This window comes from Silene latifolia, unplaced genomic scaffold (assembly GCF_048544455.1).
Source record: "Silene latifolia isolate original U9 population unplaced genomic scaffold, ASM4854445v1 scaffold_273, whole genome shotgun sequence".
NCBI classification, from domain to species: Eukaryota; Viridiplantae; Streptophyta; class Magnoliopsida; order Caryophyllales; family Caryophyllaceae; genus Silene; species Silene latifolia.
Genome location: NW_027413215.1, coordinates 24,897 through 46,716, shown reverse-complemented (window position 1 = coordinate 46,716; position 21,820 = coordinate 24,897). Strand labels below are relative to the sequence as shown.

At 37.3% G+C, this 21,820-nt stretch overlaps 1 protein-coding gene across 1 annotated transcript in view; it reads right to left on the bottom strand.

Moving 5' to 3' along the window:
- Positions 1-15: 15 nt before the first annotated feature.
- Positions 16-21,820, bottom strand: part of LOC141639079 (protein NRT1/ PTR FAMILY 4.4-like) — a 41,316-nt gene continuing 19,511 nt past the window's right edge. Inside the window, exons 3-5 of the mRNA XM_074448269.1 lie at positions 2,291-2,737; positions 2,052-2,173; positions 16-1,071 (exon numbers count right to left, since the gene is read on the bottom strand). Of these exons, the coding sequence (XP_074304370.1) occupies positions 237-1,071; positions 2,052-2,173; positions 2,291-2,737 (1,404 nt within the window). The 3' untranslated portion in view covers positions 16-236. The remainder of the gene's footprint in view (positions 1,072-2,051; positions 2,174-2,290; positions 2,738-21,820) is intronic.

Sequence of the window (21,820 nt, the reverse complement as noted above, 5' to 3'; positions counted from 1 at the left end):
TGCCATTTACTCATATTTGTTTCTCTTCTTAAATTCTATGCTCGTCAATAATATTATGCAGGAATAAAACACTACTCAAAGTTGAGCTCTTTGTTACGACATTATGTCGAGCCAACTAAAAGCTAAGTGTCAATAACTTCAAAGGTTAATTTCTCTGACGTCTAAGTCGCCAAGTTTGCAATTGTTACAGCAATTGTTGACGTTACATCATATAGCAACTATATTGAATTTGCGAGTCATGTGCCATCCTCTGATCCCTTTCCAAGCATTTGAACTTGTTTGGCTCCGCCCAACTTTTTGTACTTGTACCAGGATGAGCACATCAAATAAAACCCGAAATTCACCAAACTTAACCCCGCTAACAACCAGTAAAAGTAGTTCAACTTATCTCTGTTCAAATTATTGCTTGCTAGCCATCCACCTGTAACGTTGTCGACCACCTCGACTACAACCGAGCTCAAAAGGTACCCGAACGCCAAGCTAGAGAATGCTATCGACATGCCAAGTGACTTCATCCGTGTAGAACTCTCACTATAGAAGAATTCAAGTAACCCGACCATGGTGAACATGTCAGCTAGCCCAAATATACCGAATTGGGGAGCGAGCCAGAACATGGTCATTGGCAAGGGATCGGTTGTGTCTACCATGTCAACTCGATAAGCTAGGTTTTTCCTTTTTGTCTCAATGAATCCAGCTATTGTCATGGTTATGATGGAGAGGACTAGGCCGACCCCGACCCTTTGAAGGGGCCGGATACCCGAGGGTATTCCGGTCATTTTTCGTGCAAAAGGGACGAAGATTTTGTCGTATAAGGGGAGTGAAATGACCATTATGAACAGTGGGATGAACTGGATGGACGGACCGGGAATGTTGAAGCAGCCGAGACGTCGGTTCAGGGTAAGGGTTTGCTGTACCGAGAAGGTTTGCATTTGAGCTAAACATGTGTTCATGAAGATGGTGCTTAAGATTAAAGGAAGCATTCGTAGCATGATCTTTGCTTCTTCAATTTGTGTTATGGTACATGTTTTCCAAGGTGCCACTTCTGTCACTATTGCTGCCTTATCCAGGAACCTAGAAAGAACAAAGTCGCAAACAAAACATTAATTCTATACGGAGTAATTTTGCGGGATTTATATGCATTTTACTCAACTACTCCCTCCCTTTGTCTCAACTACCTTTTACCCATTTATTTTTTTGGGTTTACATTTGTTGTCCCAATTTAAAATCTACCGTAACTTGGTTCTCTCCAGTGCCAGTGCCAGTGCCAGCCCTTCAATCTCTCAAATTAAACAACTATTTCGATTATAAGTGATTATTTAAGTGTGTAAAATTGATTTTAATTCGTTAATTATATACGGAGTAACTATGAACCAAATTAATTTTTCTCTTGTATTTTTAATTTAGGTTTACGTCAATTGAAACTGGTGTTCATTGGTTGTTTGGCGACGTCGTTGTGGATGCTGGGATGGCGGTGTATGCGGAGGGTGCCGCAGGCGGATGCCGGCTTCGGTAGTATCGCGCGGGTAGAGGGGAGGGACAGATTACCGGGGAGGGGGTGGTCGACGGATTTCGCCGATGAGAGATAGACAGAGGTGTCGCCGGCGACGAGGATTCAGGTGGTGGGACAGGGAGGGTGTGGTATGGGTTTAATTTGAGGTGAATTGTTGGGCGTGGGAGTCGCCGCCTCGCCGGCGGTGGAAAGGGTAAGGTCGGACGTGCAGGGGAGGGGAGGATGGGGGTAGGTGGTCAATTGTGGTGGGGAGGGTGGTCAACTATGATACTGAAGGGTGATAAGTGGTAGAATGTGTATGTGTTTTCCTTTCTTTTTCTTATCGTCGTAGTACACTACAAGTTTGTGGTTTGTGAAATGGTGGGGAAATGAAAGGGGTAGAATAGTCATAATGTATGAACACCCTTTCAAAATAAGATACATAAACAATTACGCAGCTGTTATACGTTGTACAATGATCTATTCGTATGGAAAGCTAAGCCGCTATGGTGAAGTTATGTTTAATGAAGAGGTGGTTTAGTCGGGTTACATCAACGAATACCTGAATTGATCAGTCCGGTGTAGTAATTCGCTTTCTTGTCCAGTTGTTCCGTATATTTCATGTAACTTCTGTCCGTCCTCTGGTGCTGGCAAGCTTCGGTTCCTAACAGCAACCACAAAGACCTTGCAATTTGCAAAACAAAATTTTTTATCAGAATTCAGAGAAACTTTTCTTACGAGAGGTTTGCGTGGAACCATTTTTCATGAGAAAGTTCAAATACAGCACAGGAAAAAAAAAACCTGAAGAAGACGGACAATAGGGCTTCCTTTAGGTGTGTTATGGCGGTATTTCTTACAACCCGAACCCAATATACAAAGTCCAATGACGACCAAGAGAATGCACAAACCAAAGCTCTTATCCCAACCAATATTATCACTAATCCATACCATGACAGTCACTCCAATGCAAGCTCCCAATGTAATGCTAAACATTAACCAGTTGAAGTAGCTTGACAGTTGTAGAGCTTCATACGGATCGTTTTCGTCGAATTGATCTCCTCCTAATGATGATATAGCAGCCTTAATTGCACCGGTTCCTAATGCAAATAGATACAAACCAGCGAAAAACATTGCTTGCTGTTGTTGGCTAGCCGGTTCACATTGACTGGTTCGGTCTGGTACGATGTTTTTGCATGGGAATGGCCTTAGATTGTTGAAATGTGCCTGTAATGCTAATATTCCATATCCCTGTGTAACATGGACATAAAATACAATAATATTACCCAGTTCTTGATAAGCGTAAAGACGAGGTCATAAAAGGTGGCCAAATGTAAACATATCATGTTACCTTATCTAACTGAGAAAGCAAATCGTTTGTAAGATGCCCTTTTTTTGGATTTAAAATTACTTAATTTAAGTTGAGTTCATATTTTGTAAGTTCAGTACAGAAAAATTTAGATCCTATGAATTAAATTTAGGGGTATTTTGCCAAAATAGCCGTTTAACTCAAACTATTTTTCAAAATGACTATTTTATAAATCTATTTACCAAAGTGACCATCTAAATTATAAAGTTGCCATAAAAAAGCTAAACAATTTTTTACATTCATGATATATATAAAAATTAATTTAAAAAATTATTTAAATTTATCATGATATATAAAGAAATCATTTACTTTCATGATATATAAAAATTATTTTCATAATCTTCTTTCTACAAATTGAAATTATTTATAAAATCTGCATTAATAGTAGCTAAAAGATTAGAAAGACTCTTACATAATTACATTGCTGATAGTGCTTGGTCATTAGAAAGAAAATTGCATTTTTTTTTTTTAAAATGCATGTTCTTATTTTTTTTGTAAACAATAGTTTATGTAAGTGTATTTATAAAACTGAATGTTCTTGTAAAACTTAAAAAAATAAAAAATAAAAATCACAGGTCTTCATGTAAAAGTCAAATGAAGATTCATGAGTCAATGGATAATTTCCTTAATTTTCTGGAAATAATATTGAAATATTAATGTTCTTCAGTTTTGTAGAATTTTTTCATAATTTTTATATATTTGTATTATTTTGAGGGAATATAAATAAATTTGAAAAGAAAAAAATTGTTTAGCTTTTTTTATGGCAACTTTATAACTTAGATGGTCATTTTGGTAAATAGATTTATAAAATGGTCATTTTGAAAAATAGTTTGAGTTAAACGACTATTTTGGCAAAAGACCCTAAATTTAGATTCTATAAGTTCAGTTCAGTTCAGTTCAGATATTATATTCAGTTCAGTTTAAATCCTATAAGTTCAGTTCAGAAAAGTTATATACAGAGTATTATTTTTAAAAACCGATACCAAAACATTATTTTTTGACTGTGTTGTTTCGTACCTTATACATGGCATTCTTCCGCTTTTTATCAAAATGTTAGATGCCATATGCCCGAATATAAGCATAGACCGCCCGAAGGAATGGTAAAGTATTTCAACTATCGACATTCATCATTGAGAATAAAAGTTGAAATGACATTTGGTCAATTGAAGAAAAGATGGAAGGTGTTAAATTATATGCCCCAAATATCACCTAAGTATCAAATGTCGATCATTGTTTCTACATTCACACTCCATAATTTTATAAGGATGCACACTTTTGGAATACCTATTATATATACAACATGACGTGAAAAACAGTAGATTTGGGCACGTGATAAAAAGCGGAAGAAGCCCATGTATAAGGTACGAAACAACAAAGTCAAAAACATTTGGCGAGACAATGAATTCGTTGTTGAGAGTGATAGTGAAAATGAAAGTGATGAGGATTATGATAATATGGAAATAAATGGTTAGAGAAAAAAAAAAGATGCAATATGTGATTTATTTATTTTATCGCAATGTAATCGTAGTTTAATGCATGAACAAACCAATGTATATAAAGCGGAGAAATGAACAAACCAATGTATATAAGTTCAGTTCAAATCCTATAAGTTAAGTTCAGTTCAGATCCTATAAGTTCATTTCAATTCAGATCCTATAAGTTCGTTCAGATCCTATATAAGTTCAGTTCAGTTAAGATTCTATATAATTAAATTAAACTACCGTTATATCGAACTCTAGGAAGGCGATCGTCTTCCTCCTTATCCAGGGCTTCTTTTTCTTCACCAAAATCTTGCATATGGCACGTAATTCTTCCACAAAAACTAAACAAAAATGGTATAGTGGACTTTTAAGGATGCAATCTCAACGAAGGGAATTGTTTTCATATAGGAATGATAAAAAGAAGGGTCCTTCAGAGGAGGATATTTTGCATACCAAAAGCATGCAGGATATCAATGGAATTCCGGGTTTACCTTTGGATAATGATGAGGGGTCCGAGGAAAATAGTTTATGGATTACTAAGCGTGGGAAAACGTCTAAAACTCCCATAAAGGAGGAGGCAAAAGAGAGCTTGGATAATCTAATTCAATTTTCGACTGATAATACAAAGGATGAAGTAGCTTACTGGAATCAAGCAGTGTACTGTTTTATCCTTGGGGCAAACCCACCATGGGAAGTTCTTCATGGCTACATCAATAGGATTTGGGGACGAGATGTGGTTCGGTATTATTGTGTTATGCTTAGTCGTTGTCGCTACCAACCAAAACAATATTTATATTTTCACAAACAACTCTTAGTAGAGTGGTAAGTAAAGGTCGGATCCCAAGGAACGGGTATCGATTTAAGATTTCAATTGCAAGTAGTTATGTCTTAGGGTTTCACAAATTGGGTTAAGATGAGATGTGGTATAAACTAATCAACAAGATGAATGTAAATTAATGAAAACAAAGTAAAGCAATTAAAGGGGTTTGTAAACAATTGATTAAAGGCACTAGGGTGTCATGGGTTTATAAGGGAATCATGGAAATAGATCATACAAACATGTTCTCAAATAAGTACAAGCAACTTATTGTTGTGATGGGATCGAGTTAGTGTATATCTTACAATCCCTAGAAAGATTTAGGTCCCGGAGCCGAGTCGATCAAGACTTTACAACACCTACAAGTCGACTTTGTCTCTTCCTATTCAACTCTATGTATGGTCTAACAAGGCTCGAGTTGGTTTATGTCTTACAAGCCTCATTGAAAAGATTAGAGATGGGTAAAAAATGCAAGGTTTCATAGTCTAGCATTTCATCAAACATAACATGTGCATAGGTTGAAATCACAACAAGCAAGCAATTAATTATGAAAGCATATTAGATTAAGCATAGATCAATTCCCATGATTGTTTTCCCTGATTCCCCATTAACCCTAGCTAAAGAACTACTCACTCATGATCATGTTTAGCATGCTAATAAGGTTGTCAATCATACTAACAAAGCAAAACATGATAAACAAATGATGTGATTAATAATAATTAAGCAAAGGTAAAAGGGATTATACCTATTTGAGATGATCCAAATAATAAAGCAAAGAATAATAGAAGTAAACTTGATGATTGATGGAAGGTTGTCAATCCTCCAATAAACCCCAAATAATCTTCTAATTACCCAACTAAAACTAAGAACAATTGAGAGATTAAGGAAAGATTAAGATGTGATTAATATTGAAATGTGTATTACAACTTTGATTAAGACAAATTAAGAGATTGATTATATTATGATCCTAATCTAGGTAGTACAATAGGGTATTTATACTAAAACTAAGTACAAGGATTAGGGTTACTAAGGGCTTAAATGACGATTAAGACCCTAAGAGAAGCTTGATAATTTGCTACTCCCGAGGGACATGCGCGGATCATGTAGCAACTCCCAAGGGATCCGCGCATCCTAGCCTGAAGCACGTTTGGTTCTGTAAGGAGATCCACTTGGGCTGGCATCGAGACGCTCGGATCCTAGCTCTGGGACGCTCGTCCTGAGCTCAGGACGCTCGGATCCTGGGACAGGGTTCTCCTCTTGTTCTTGGCTCCCTAACAATCCGTGGAGACTGTCTTAGGGACGCACGGATATTTCATCATTGCGCAATTCACTTCATTTATTTGCTTAGGCTTCTAGTGTCGGTCTCCTCTTCGATGCTTGGTCACTAGATGCGATCCATTTAGCTCCATTTTGCTCCATAAATGCAAGGCTAGTAATCCTCTCCTACCAAGGACACAAAACCTCAAAGAATATGCAAAATGGGAGACTAAAGATAAGAAATGACCCTAATAAATGCTAGAAAGCATGGTAACGAGGTTAATTCGTGGACTAAATGTGCTCAAATATGAGTCACATCAAGATGGTATTGACAAAATATTGTTTCTCCCTAATGGTAATTTTTTAGTACGATTTAAGAATAATAAGGAGGCTATATTGCAGGCAGGCTATCACATGTTTGACAATAAACCTCTTATTGTTAGGCCTTGGATGGTAGATATTGAGCTCATCAAGGAGGAGGTTAAAGTCATCCCGACATGGATAAGGCTGCATGAGTTGCCCCTGAGATTCTGGGGGACGTGTCTCCCTACAATTGTTGGACTAGTGGATAAATTTGTTAAGCCTGACCAAGCCAAAATTAGAAAACAAGACGAGGGTTTGCAAGAGTTATGGTTGAAGTGAATGTTGGGCAGAAATGCCCTAAGAATGTGAAGTTCCTTGATGAGTCAGGTAAAATTGTTTCAATACAAGTGGAGTATGAATGGAGACTAGATATATGCATGAAATACAAGGGAATTTGTCGTGCGAGTGATCAATGTAAGAAAACTGATGTGGTTGGCAGCAAGAAATCTGTTACTAAGAAAGCCTGGAAGACTGTTGAGAAGCCTGTAATATAGGAGTTTAGAAGTGATGAGGATACCTCTCTTGTTACTACGCCTACTGTTGAGATAATTGAGATTACTCCTATGAAGCAAACTATAGGGATACAGATGGAGCCTGGTTCTAGTGGTATGCATAGTACACCAGGCAAGACTTATTTGCAGGCATTAGATAGTTCAGTGAACCCAAAGAGTGGGAGTGATATAGGTAACTCTTCTCCAAAATCTTTTCATGAATAATTTAGGATTTTGGAATGTTAGGGGCCTAATAGTGTACATAAATAAAAAGAAGTAAAATGGTTTATTCACAATAAAGGAGCTGGCCTTTTTGGCTTACTTGAAACAAAAATAAACAACAATAATGTCATCAATACTGATCATTATATGTTGGATGGCTGGAGTGTTACTACAAATTATAGATATCATAAAGGGGGTAAGTATTGATTTTAGGGCAACCATGTTTATTTGATGTGCAAGTTCTGCAATATGATGCACAATTTATTCACACCAAGGTCCAGTCAAGAATAGATCAGCAAAAATTCCATCTGACTGTGATATATGCTTTTAATGAGGGTAGTGACAGAGTGGACTTATGGAGGAAGTTAGAAGTGATTACTCTTAGCTGTCCTGGACCATGAGCACTTGCTGGTGATTTCAACACTGTTCTATCTCCTGATGAAAGGTTGGGAGGTAATACCAAATAGGCTGATATGGATGATTTTATAAGAAGTATGGATATTTGTGGTATGAATGATATACCTTCCACTGGTGCTCTGTATACTTGGAATAAAAAACAGGATCCTTCCACCAGGATATATAGTCGTCTGGATAGATTCCTAGCTTTTTTTTTTTTTTTTTTTTTTTTTTTTTACAACAATAAACTGTGATTTCAAGAAAAACGTCTTACAATAGAAATATAGGAGCACCCGAGTCACCTAGACTACTAGAAACTCAGGTACTCGCACTAAAAATACAAGTGTTGCATTCCAAGTGTACCTGCAAAGGACAGAAGAAAAACCAACAAAAAACAAAGCTCTTTTACTTAAGTTAACACTAGCTTGAACCACTCGGCTTCGTCAATGTGATTAATCCACCACCCGTCTATACTCTTTGCTTGAATGCGTGCGTGACGCAACACACTGGAACTGAACCCCTGAAACCTTGCTAGCGAGAGAAGGCCCCGATGAGAGCTGCTTTTTCTTTTCAATTTGGATGATATCTTCTTCCTGAAACATCTCTATATTCTCAGGAATGGTTGATGAAATGGTTGATGAAAGCATATCATGCTCCTTAGGCAAAGGAGAAGGAAAGGGAACTTTTGCTACCCTTGAAGATTCTTCATGAGGAGTTCCCGTCTGGATAGTTTTTGAGGGAGGGGACGAACCCTCAAGAAAGACGATGATCCTAGATGGAAAAAACAGAGATCCTTTCCTAGGATCAAATTTTCATAATCTTGGCACGAGATATGTAATTTATGTTTAGATTGTCTTTTGTTAAGAAAGGTGAAATTGGATGGTTTAGGGGTAAAGGTTGAGGCAGTGGTATTTCCTTTTGGTACCAAAGGAGGATTAGGCTCACCCATACTAGATGACATTGATGCTGGTTTTCCACTAAAAGGAGTGGAAGGTTCAGTATTCTCAACTATCGGGACCAATCTCACAGGTCGTATCAAGCGCCATGGGAATAAGGCTAGAAAATTCTTCAGCATAAGTTGATTCTGCTTTATAAAAGGAATAAGAGGAACTGCTGAAACTGCAAGAAGCTTCGCCGGTGTAGTCAACCATATCTTTACGCAGAAGAGGCTTCTTGCCCTTAAAGATAGAGCCGAGAGGGTCAAACGAATAAGCAATAAGGTTCACCGCGAGCTGGTCAGTCACAACAAGGAGCTCACGTTTAGCTTCTGAATTATTCAAATCAAGTTTCAGAACATGCTCAAAATCATCCTGAGCATCTTTAAGAAGGTTCAACTGCTTATAAGCTAAGCCTCTACGATAAAGAGCTTTGACGTTGGAAGGGTCAAAATGTAAGACAAATTTACAGTAACGACTAGCAAGATCAAAATGAGAGATTTTCAATTCGCAAGCCTGTAGATACCTCGTTTCTACACCTCCCGCCAACCACCCAGTGATGATTGGGCGGCATGTTTGATACGCGGAATGATTTTATGGCAGTCCATAAGTTCATCGACAAGTGATAGCTCAAACACTCGAGTCAACCCCTTGGTCGTCATCTATGCGCCGATACGGTCGTTTTGACAGTAATTAGAGTTCATTTGGAGTATGGGTAAAAAACCGCTTCATTTTCTAAAAAAACCGTTTAAATGCTGAGTCGGAATATTCCGGAATATTCTAGAATTCTCTGGATATTTATTCCTAAATTCAAATTAATATTTTTTAAGTAAATATATTCCGTATTTTGTGTGTTTATGGAATAACGAAGTATAGATCTACCGAAATTCCATAATAAAACACGGAAATCTTTCTTGCTGAGGAGGAAACCTCTAGGGAAAGGACGCATCAGGTGGTGCGCCTCTTCAAGGATCGCAGTAGCTGCTGCGCCTCTTCTCTAGCCCTCTTTTTAGGCTTTTCATAATATTTCCGTGATTTGTTTCCGTATCCGTGTCATTCCTAAACTCCTTCATGTGTTTAGTATAAATAAAGACCTTCGGCCTCCATATTTTGCACGCGAGTGTTCCGCCCCTTCTTTCTCTCTCTTTGCATTCTAGACTACGCTATTGCTTTCGACGCCTACGTGCTTGATCAATCGACCACGTAAGCTCAGATAATTCTGAGTCCCAGTCATGTTGCATAGACCGACCAATTTGACCAACTCCACTTTTAATCAACTTGATCAATCTTTTAAATCCTCCAACGAGGGCACTTTCCACGCATATTCGAGTCGAGCAATCACTAAACGTTAACTTTAGTAAATCTCGTGTCGTCAAACATGTAAGTCTGAGGGTGTAAATCCTATTTTTTTTATTATACTTTTATTTTGTATCAAATAATGTAGCTTTATATCAGAAGCACGTTAAAAACCGACTTAAAATCCATCTTTTAAAACCGTATTTATAAAACAGCGGAGGTCAGATGTCGAGAAGAAACGCAGCAGCAGCTGCGCCTCTTTGAAGGGTCGCAGCAATCTGCTGCGCCTCTCCTGAGGCTGCCACTGCTCCTGCTCTTCGTCTTCTTCCTCGACTTCCTGCAATTTTCTTATGCTTTCGTTTTCTTTCGCTCCTTTCGCGATTTTCAGTATATAATTTGTATTTTAACTAATCCTTTTAAATTACAATGCTTAATCGTCCTAAATCTCTAGTAATTCAATACTTGCGGGTTTTCGCCGTTTTAATTCAAATTGTTTCTTTGGGGTTTCGACTTGTTCATGTCGAGGTTCTGAAGGTCCTAGTTTGATAAATAGGTTTTCTTATTTGTCCAGTTCCGTTGATCTCAAGTTTTGTTTCTTTTGTTTTTCCGACACGAATTCGTCGTAATTATGTAAACCTTTGTAAATTTTCGTTTTTTTATTCGCTTTATGACTTGTCCAGATGCATATAATCAATTAAAGCACTTCAATTCGAGTCTAATATTGATAATCCATCCTAAATTTACCAATGAACGATAACGATGTCGCGGTTCTGACTTCACAGCCATAACTCAACTCAAGAACAGACGCAGGAAGTGCCGCGCCTCTTCCAGATGACGCAGCAGATGCTGCGCCTGTTCTGGGTTGGCGTCTGTCCCTGAACTATTTCTCGCTTTGACGTAACTTTTAATTACAGTTTAAATCAACTATTAACCGTATTATCACCTCTAATCTGACGTATTTTCATATTCTAGTTTCTAATTTTATTTTATATTTTTATTTTCTTCTTTGAAATTCTGTCTTTGAGCGTGCTTTTGACGTAGATCAAATAAACTTTGTAATTCTTGCAATTTTTATTATTTTAATTCATTTATCGTAGTTATTATTATGCATGATTTAGTTGTATGGCATTCACATGTAATTAATCTAACATTTAATTCGACCAAATTAATTGCTAAATTACGTTTAACCGACATAGTCTAATTTCACATGCTAGGATTAATCTATGTTTGTTGCATCGCACGCATTACATCGACGACATATCAAATATGAATAATTTCCCTAATCATTAGTAGTGGCCGCTATCGAGGCGGGCGGGATTAGGTGTTCGAATTAAAGAGCTTCCTAATACGTACCCTCACCCCTTACTCCAGCTATCTCTGCAAATCCGTGTCCATTGGCATCTCGAGAGTCATTCTAGACATAGAATGCTAAGGGTAACGAGATCTTAGTGTTCATGTCATTACTTTGTGTCTTGACATGGCACGAGGTATTCGAATGGTTTCCATTTTTTCCACAATAAATTGGTGGCGACTCCACAAATGCAGGCTTATTCAACCTTTCACCGGTTTCAATGACTCACAAATCGGTAACGGCCCATGACGTACTTTGGCAAACCAAGGTTCCGTGGGAGAAGTGTCGCCGCCTCGAAACCAACGTGCGGGTGCACGCGCGCGCGGGTGGCCCATGTCCACAGTTTGACGACTCCGCTGAGGATGATACAGTTACGTGTTACCCAGGGTGAAACTTGAACAAGGTTAGGGAATAGTTTATACGAGACAGTTGTCGATTCTCATTACTCGACATTCTTAGGTCGTTTTATTTGGTCGTCTTAGGCCCTAAACCAACCCATTCGACCAATCATCCCGTCCGGATGGTTCAAATTCCTATCTGGGCCTAAAGATGGATATCGATTGACGTCAACCATATCACGATGCTTACTCATGTTTGTATCAAGAGCTTTCACTACTCGAGGAATTGGACTAGGAACCGACCTTACTCATGTTTGGCACGAACCTCTCCACAGACCAAGGTTTGATTGCTTAGCATGACAACCCACCTTTTTAAGCCAAAACCCTTTAAATGCACTCAGCATACTGTTATAATGCCTGTTTGTATATATACATTGTATGTGTCTAAATTCCTCATTTATAAACAAAATAATATCAAAATTATTGTGTAAATAAGATTCATTTTCAAACCTTTCAAATGTCCCATTAATAAACCAAATAATGCCGAATTTTCCGATTTTCAAATTTCAATTTTCCAACAAAGAAAAAAAAACCTTTTCAAAAATCCATTTTGTAAATCAAATAATGCCCAATTTTCTGTAAATGTAAAATCCTTTTCCTTTCAAAAATCACTTTCTATAAATTCCATTTTCAAAGTTCAAGTCAATTATTAAATTTTCCATAAATAAAATCCTTTTTAATTTTCCAAAACAAATTCAAAAAATCAAAAAAAAAAATGTAAAAAAAGAATCCAAAAAATAAAAATAAAAATGTTTTAAACCAAAATATTTTCAAACCATGTAAATGTAAATATGTAGATTCAATTGGGCTAAGTTAGAGTCAAAATTCAAACCGACTATATCCTAGTCGGAACTCTGTTGAGTCATAAACCCATCTTCCTTTACATTTTGTGTCTTTTCAAATTCAAGTCAAGTCCTAAGGCGTCACGCCGTCATTTTGGACCCCTACCCCAATTCAGTTAGGATCTAAATATTTCCGACACCTTGTAACACCCCGTATTTTATAACCGACATAGTCTAATTTCACATGCTAGGATTAATCTATGTTTGTTGCTTCGCATGCATTACATCGACGACATATCAAATATGAATAATTTCCATAATCATTAGTAGAGGCCGCTATCGAGGCGGGCGGGATTAGGTGTTCGAATTAAAGAGCTTCCTAATACATACCCTCACCCCTTACTCCAGCTATCTCTGGACATCCGTGTCCATTGGCATCTCAAGAGTCTTTGACATAGAATGCTAAGGATAACAAGTTCTTAGTGTTCATGTCATTACTTTGTGTCTTGACATGGCACAAGGTATTCGAACGGTTTCCAATTTTTCCACAATAAATTTGTGGCGACTCCACAAATGCAGGTTTATTCAACTTTTCACCGGTTTCAATGACTCACAAATCGGTAACGGCCCATGACGTGCTTTGGCAAACCAAGGTTTCGTGGGAGAAGTGCCGCCGCCTCGAAATCAACGCGCGTGTGCGCGCGGCGCGGGTGGCCCATGTCCCCAAAGCCGCCAAATTAAGGACAAGGGATAGGACTAAGGAACAAAAAGCGTCATGACCATAGGAGGGAAGAAGACCAACACAGCATAGGAAATTTAGGGCTTGTTTGTAAAGACTACTAGCGAGGGAAAAGTTCCCTTGCCTGAAGATGATGTTGCCCTTATCCTTCATCAAGAGAATGGATGAAAAGGATGGCTCTCCTAAGCTCATAATCCAGATAAGTAAATCCTCATTGTTCACAACGTCACCATCTAAAATGAACAACTCACAAAGACTGTGAAAGAAAGAGGGGTAATCCATTAGGAAGTGGTAATCTACTACAACCAACCGACACTGAACCTACCTAAACAAACCAGCTCCACCAAACACCCGACCATGGAGAAAAGCTATGAAAAAGACACCACCACAGACCGTGGCCCAAAAATAAACAGTTGAAAGGGCTTAAAAACCATGTGTTACAGACAATCCAACTTAAAAACATGCTACAACCCACCAATTAAATAACAACAGTGCACAACAAACCAAAGAAGAAGGTCCAAAACGCCAAAAAACAACCGAACTAACACACGTAATTAAAGATGTATCAAACCAGACGAAAGAAAAATAAACATTGGAGCGCTGGAGCAGATGGAAAACAGACTTAATTTGAAAAGGATTGGACCGATGGAAACCAAAGGTACAAACATAAACATTGGAGCTTTGAAAAGATGAAGATGAGCTTTAACAAAGAAAGGAACCGATAAACGACTTTACCTCAAAAAATCAGAAACTCAGAAGACCAACATAAAAGGAAGCGTAGAGGACAACCGACATACTCACGAAAGAGGCGGTTAAAGAAAATGGAGGAAGAGCCAATTGCTCCCGGTTCCAATTGCTCCCGGTTGAAAGACAAGCCATAACCAAAAAGGATTGCCTTGGGGCACAAGGATAAAATAGGGGTTGAAAACCGGTGGGTCAAATCAGAGCAAAGATGCAAAAATACATGGTCGAGTGTTTGGAGAAACCGTCGGAGAGCAGCCTTAAGACAGCCACATCTCCGGCGGCGCTAGAGGGGAGAAGGGAAGGTCAGTGAAGGCGGCGGTGGTAGTAGATATATGATTACTTAAGGGGGGAGGACAAGGTAGAGAGAGGGTAGAGAGAAGGGAGAGCCTTTTTAAAACTTATGAAAGAAGGGAGGTCCACGAAGAATGTTAGATTCCTAGTTAATCAAGCATAGCCGGATGCTTATCCTGATATGGTGGCTCATTTCTATCCTGAAAAACGTTTTTACCGTTGTCTCCGCAATGTTAGTAATACTAAGATTGGTAATGTCAAAAATGATAGTTTTTAAGTATTTTAACATGTGGGGGCAAGCACCTATTTTTATTGATAGGGTGAAGGGTGAATGGACTTAGCAATATGATGGGTATACGATGTTCAGTGTTGTGAAGAGGTTGAAAGCCCTGAAGCCAGTGCTCAAGCAATTAAATTCAGAATGCTAATCTAATATTTAAAACAAGACAGTTAAGGCGGAAAAGGAACTGGCTCAAATTCAACAATATATTGTTTTGGATATTGCAAACTCTGACCTCCTAGACCAGGAATTGGAAGCTCTTAATGTATTGAAGGAGCTAACCAAGGCTAGTGATAACTTTCTCCAGCAGAAGGCTATGATCAATTGGTTGGAGGTTGGGGATCAAAATACTGTGTACTTCCATGGTGCTATTAAAAAAAGACACATAATCAATAAAGTTATCCAAATTGAAGATCAACATGGGAATTTATGCATTGATAGTGAGAGCATTCAAGGGGCCTTCCTTGAATATTATAAGGGCTTACTAGGCAGCACGAATACTACTGAGTTTGTCAGAGCTGCTATTCTGAATCAAGGACCCTGCTGTACACATAAGCAAATACATTCCCTGATGTTACCAGAAACCAAAGAGGAAATTAAGGGTATTTTCTTCGCTACTCCTATTGACAAGTCAACAGGACCAGATGGGTATACAAGTGGTTTTATTTGATTTTCATGGGGAAGTAGTTGGCCATGATATTTATGGAGCAATCAAGGACTTCTTTAGAACTGGCAAGTTTCTGAGTCAAATTAATGCAACAAATATTACTCTCATTACCAAATGTGAGAGGCCTACCTCTATCAAGCATTTTAGGCCCATTGCCTGCTGCAACATGATTTATAAAGTGATATCAAAATTGTTATGCAACAGACTAGCTCTAGTGTTACCTAGTATTGTTCATGAGAATCAAGGTGCATTCATTAACGGAGATCTACTCTAGAGAACATCTTAATTTGTCAAGACATTGTAAAGATGTACAATACAGCTTCTGCCTCCCCTAGATGCTTATTCAAAATTTATTTCTAGAAAGCTTATGACACTGTTGAGTGGGACTTTGTGGAAAGCCTTATGTTGGGATTGAAATTCCCTGAATTTTTCTGTCAAAAGGTTATAACTTGTATCAGAACAACTTCTTTCACTCTTTCCTTAAATGGTAGCAGTTTTGGATACTTCAAAAGGCAAAGAGGTCTGAGGCAGGGAGACCCTATCCCCCATGATTTTCACTCTTTGTATGGACTATCTCACCAGGACCATCAAATATGCTACTAATAAATGGCCATTCCATTATCACCCTTTATGTAAGGAACTCAAACTTACTCGATCACTTAATGTTTGCAGATGTTGCTCTTGTCCTGTAAAGGGAATGCTCAGTATGTGATGCTGTTTATTAGAGCTTTTTCTACCTTCTCCAAGGCATCAGGATTAACTATCAATAATACTAAGTCTAAGGTGTATTTCAATGGCATGGCTAAAACTCTGAAGGAAGATATCAATCAGGTGACTGGTTTTGTTGAGGGACAGATGCCATTCAGGTATCTGGGAGTGCCTATCCAACCTATTAGGCTCAGTAAAAATGAATGTGATGTCTTGTCAGAGAAGATGGTTTATAGAATTAGGAGTCTTGGTGCAAGGAAACTCTCATATGCTGGTAGACTCACTTTAATCACTTATGTCCTGAACACTCTATACTCTTATTGGGCTAACATTTTCATTCTCCCAAAAAGTGTCATAAAAAGAATATAGGCCATTTGCAAGAATTATTTGTGGGATGGATGTGCTGAGCACCATAGAGTGCCTCTAGTATGCTGGGATACAGTCACCTTGCCAAAAAAAGAAGGAGGTCTTGGCATAATAAAAGCGGAAACTTGGAATGTGGCTGTTGTTGCTAAATTGGTTAATTGGATTTATTATAAAGGTGACAGGTTGTGGATTAAATGAATTAATAAAGTATATACTAAGCACCAGGACTGACATTCATATAGCCCTCCCGCAGATGTTGCTTGAACGTGGAAGAGTATTTGCAAAGTAAATGAGCTGATGAAAGCTGGCTAAACAGATGGAACCTGGACACCTTATGTCAAGGGTTATACTGTCAGAGGTGGGTATGATTGGTTGAGGCCACATCAGGCCAAACATTGGTGGTATAACTGTTGGAGCTTGTGTCCTCCACAATTAGTGTGATAACATTTGCAAATCTCTTACAGGTTCACAAGGGTATACTTAGTATTTTATCAGTTGATTAACGATTACCTAATAACGGTTGGCTTGTTAGAAAGTTTGACGTTATTATCATACTGATGGCGGTGATCAACTGGTCCCTAAAAGTCACACCTAAAGGATGTGTTTGAGAGATGTGGTTATGGAAATGTAATCACATTGATGCCTTATATGACTAAAAGGTTAGTTCATGTATTTGACTAAACAGTTAGTCAATGTGATGATGAGACGATTATTTAATGCCGATTAAATAATATTAGCTGAGACCAATTAACTGTCAATTCGTAAATTGAATATAATAAGTTATATTTAATTAATGTATATAATGTTAGCTTGAATGAATTAAGATGTTAATTCATAGTTAAATGTAATCGGTTATATTTAATTAGCAAATTCTAAATATGCGATATTTATAGTTAAAGTATATATTATACGATATTGTCATAATAAATTATTACTGACCCGTATTAATAAATCAATTGCAAGCTGTTGTGTGTAGACTTATTAATACGGAATAAAATAAATGACAATTTAATTATACACTTTATATACATTTTGTAAACTACCAAAATAAGAAGATTTAATCTCATCATTTTGGTAGGTGGATAAAACCGAAAATAAGAAGAATATACCTCTTATTTTCGGTTGGTTTGGCCGAAATTTAGGAGAGAAAATATCTCCCCTTGACTTCTCTTATTTCGGTTATAATAAGAGGGTAGGAGATCATTTTCTTAACCTAATTTTAACCTAGCATTCTATCTTCAAACAAAATCACAAAAACCCTAAATTAACTAGTGAATTTTGGGGATCTATTGTAGCAAGAAAAAAGGCATATCTCATATCATCTTGGCTGCAACTGATAGGCGAATATCATTGCGATATTGTTCTTAGGCCGATTTTGCTAGGACCGAAGGTTGATTTCATAATCTCTCTATTTTGTTTATGCTATTTCTTTTATGATTCGTATTCATAATTATAATCCGTAATTTCTTAAAGGAAGTATACCGATATTTCCTACAAGTGGTATCAGAGCCAAGGCCACGAAATTATTTTTGATGATTTTCATAATTGAATTAAACAAAATTTCGAGAAAAGAAAAAAAACGGCCGTGTAAAAAAAAAAAAATTTTGCCGTGTAAATTTTTTTTTTTTTGCCGATTGTTTTTTTTTTTTTGTCTATATTTCCATTTTGATTCATTCATTTTGTTGTTTTAATAAGTTAAAATGATTATATGATGAATTTGTAGATGTTTGATTTAATGAGGATTAAATTAAAATGTAAATGGGAATTAGTTATTGGTTGTTCAATTGTTTTTTGCTATATGGTTTTTGGCAAACAAGTTAATTTAACATTCAAATCAATTGTGATGATCGGTTTTATCATGATTTAGATGTTCCTTTTAATAGGTTAAATTGGATCATCAAGTTTGAATATATGTTTAAATTAAAAAGATGTGTAAGCCAATCTTGTTCTAATAGCAACTATAAACAAATTGTTCATCTTTATGTTTTTTTTGTTTTGATAAAATAAAAATTTGGGCTGTTTTCGTTTTAATTCAAAGAAAAAAAAATTTTGGGTGTTTTTGCTGATATGCCGAGAGATAGCAAGAAAAAAAAGGCTGTTTTTAAATATGCCGTGAGCTGAGAAAAAAATGGGTTGGTTGTTTTCGTTTTTTTTTTCTGTTGCCGAGACCAAAAAGAAAAAAAAAAGGATTTTTTTTTGTTTTGTTTTGGCCAATATTGATTATACATTAAATTAATAATGTATGATTAATTGTTGTGAAGAAGTTCACAATTATAGATACCTAATTATTTTAAAGAAGTTTAAAATAATGTGAGATTAATTCATATTATAGGTCAATGTGAATTAAGATTGAAATTAATGTGAGTAATTGAGGAATTGTCACTTAATTTGATCATTTAAATAGGTGGTTTGGGTAAATTAATCTACATAATTAAGGAATTATGTCTTGCATGTTTAATTTATTAGTTGATGCATTTTTTTAGTTTAATGAATCATTGAATGGTTTTATTTACGTATTTTTGCAATCGGTTGTAATTTGTAATACCTAGTGTGGCCTTAGTTAATTATATTTTCGTAATGAAGGAAACATAATTTTAATGTAATTTGAGATCTCGAATCTCCTTTTATTTTCTTTAAGTATTATGTTTTGAAATTAGAATGTAAATAGGTTTATTTTGTAATTTTAATTGTAATTTTAAAGAAGACTAAAGATGGAGATTGGAGCTCACTCCCGCTACATGGACCAAGATGGAACATCAAGACAAGCTTCTCGGGTCCAAAGATGGATTCCAAAATTGTATTTAATGTTCATTTTGGTAGATAGGCCACACTAGGACTTTATTTTGTTTTACGTTTTTCCATTCTTATTGCTTTTCATTCGCATGATAATTATTGCATCATTTTCCGCCTAAACCAAACCACCTACTAAAATGCATGAAAATTGACTCATATAGATTGTATGTTAGTTTTCATAGACATACAGATGTCACACTCATTTAAGCCATCACCTTAGTTTATTCATTCTCGCATGCTAGATATTAGTTCACTTAAAATGAATTAAATAAAGTCGATGGGATCTTCCTCTAAAACTGAAATTGAGATTAGTCTTAATAGGTCAAACATCTATGAATCCCTTCTTCGTCGGTAGGCATATAGGACCTTACTCTTCATATGACCCCTTCTACGTTGGGTAAGTAGTTTGTGTTGACTTAGTTTATCTCAACATTATAGTCCGAAGAGTTTCTCGTGATTATGATGGACTAAAGATAGAATTTACAGAAATTTATCGACCAAGAATTCTAAAAGTAGAATTAGCCAAGAGGTTGGCTTATCAATTTACAGATAATTGAGTCTTGGGTTCATTTATATAATTCTTGAGGGAGGTCAATTGTATAAATGCTTGAGTCTTCACATTATAACAGTATTTCATTAGACTTAATTCTTAAAACGATGAGTATGCTTATTAAATTTTTCTTCTTTCGGAGTGTAAAATACGTTTTATTTCGATAATACTGTTACAACAAATGGCTGGAAATAACAAAATTCCTATGCCTAGTGCCACACTTGGACGCGAGTCCTGGCTGAAAGCTTTCATGGACCACATGAATCAGTTCACACGTCTGAAAAATGATGGGTCCAATTTTGCGGACTGGGAGGCATCATTGCGGAATGCTGCCATTGCTGACGGTAAGCTCAAGTATTTAACAGAGCCAATACCGCCAAACCCAGGCCCAAATGCAAGAGCTAACGAGACAGTTGCTTATAGTGACTTCGTTATGGAAGCGGGTGCGATAAAGAACGTACTTATCTTTGCAATGGAAACCAATTTGCAAAGACGCTTCATTGCCCAAGGTGCAAACAAGATTTTCACCACGCTCACTAACGAATTCTCAAAAGCACCGAGAATCGTTACTTATGAGCATACCTGTCGCTTCTTTGATGCGAAACTCCAGAAGGGCCAACCGGTTAGCCCACACATTCTCAACATGATTGAGAATGTCGAGAAATTGGAGGCACTTGATTGCAAAATCAGTGAGAGCATAGTCATTGACCGTATGCTTCATTCACTTCATGATGGTTTTGCCCTTTTCAGGGCAAATTACTACATGAATGACATGAAGAAAAGTCCTCATGAGCTACACTCACTTCTCGTACAGACCGAGAAGGATATGAAATTGAGTGGGAGCATGAAGCAAGATGTTCTCATGATTTCTAACAAGAATAAAGGTAAGGACAAGGCTCATGGCGACCTAACTGTAGGAAAGCCAAAGTTTAAAAAGCCAGGAAACGGTAAGAGTGGGCCTGGTGAGACTAGTGGCTCACAAAGCAAGGCAAAGAGCAAGGGCAGTGACATTGAGTGCCACCATTGCCACAAGACAGGGCATTGCAGGAGGAACTGTCCCGTGTACCGTGAGGACATAAAAGCAGGCCGTGTTACTCCTGTTGGTATGTTATCTTATATTCATATGATTGAGATTAACCATGCAAGTTTCGGAACTTGGGTACTTGATACTGGTTGTGGTTCTCATCTGTGTAATCATTTGCAGGGCCTAAAGAACATCATACCTCTCGAAAAAGGTGATGTGGACCCGCGAGTCGGGAATGGAGCACGAGTTGCTGCAGTCTCGAAGGGAACATATGTAATCCAACTCCCGAATGGTTTTGAGTTATATTTATATAACTGTTACTATGTACCCAGTTTATCTAAGAACATTATTTCTGTTTCCGTACTTGATAAAGATGGTTTTTCATTTTCAATAAAGGATAATACCTATAAGGCACGATTAGTGGCAAAAGGTTTCACTCAAGTGCCCGGATTGCATTATGATGAAATTTTTGCACCCGTAGTCATGCTACGTTCCATTCGGATAATCTTAGCGATTGCCGCTTTTCATGATTATGAAATTTGGCAAATGGATGTGAAAACCGCCTTCTTAAACGGTTATTTGGAGGAAGAGTTGTACATGGTGCAACCCGAAGGTTTCATAGATCCTGAAAATCCTAAGAAAGTGTGCAAGCTTAAGCGTTCCATTTATGGACTTAAGCAAGCTTCTCGGAGTTGGAATCATCGTTTCGACCAGGTGATAAAAGAGTATGGTTTCACTCGATCGGTCGAGGAACCATGCTTATATATCAAGTCGAGTGGGAGCAAGATTGTTTTCTTGATATTGTATGTCGATGACATACTCTTGATTGGGAATGACATTCCTCTCTTATCTTCGGTTAAAGGATGGTTAAAGAACCATTTCCGGATGAAAGATCTGGGTGAGGCACAACGCATATTGGGAATCCGTATCTATCGAGATAGATCACGACGGACGTTATCACTGAGTCAGGAGTCTTATTTGGATAAGATTCTTGATAGGTTCAGCATGACCAAC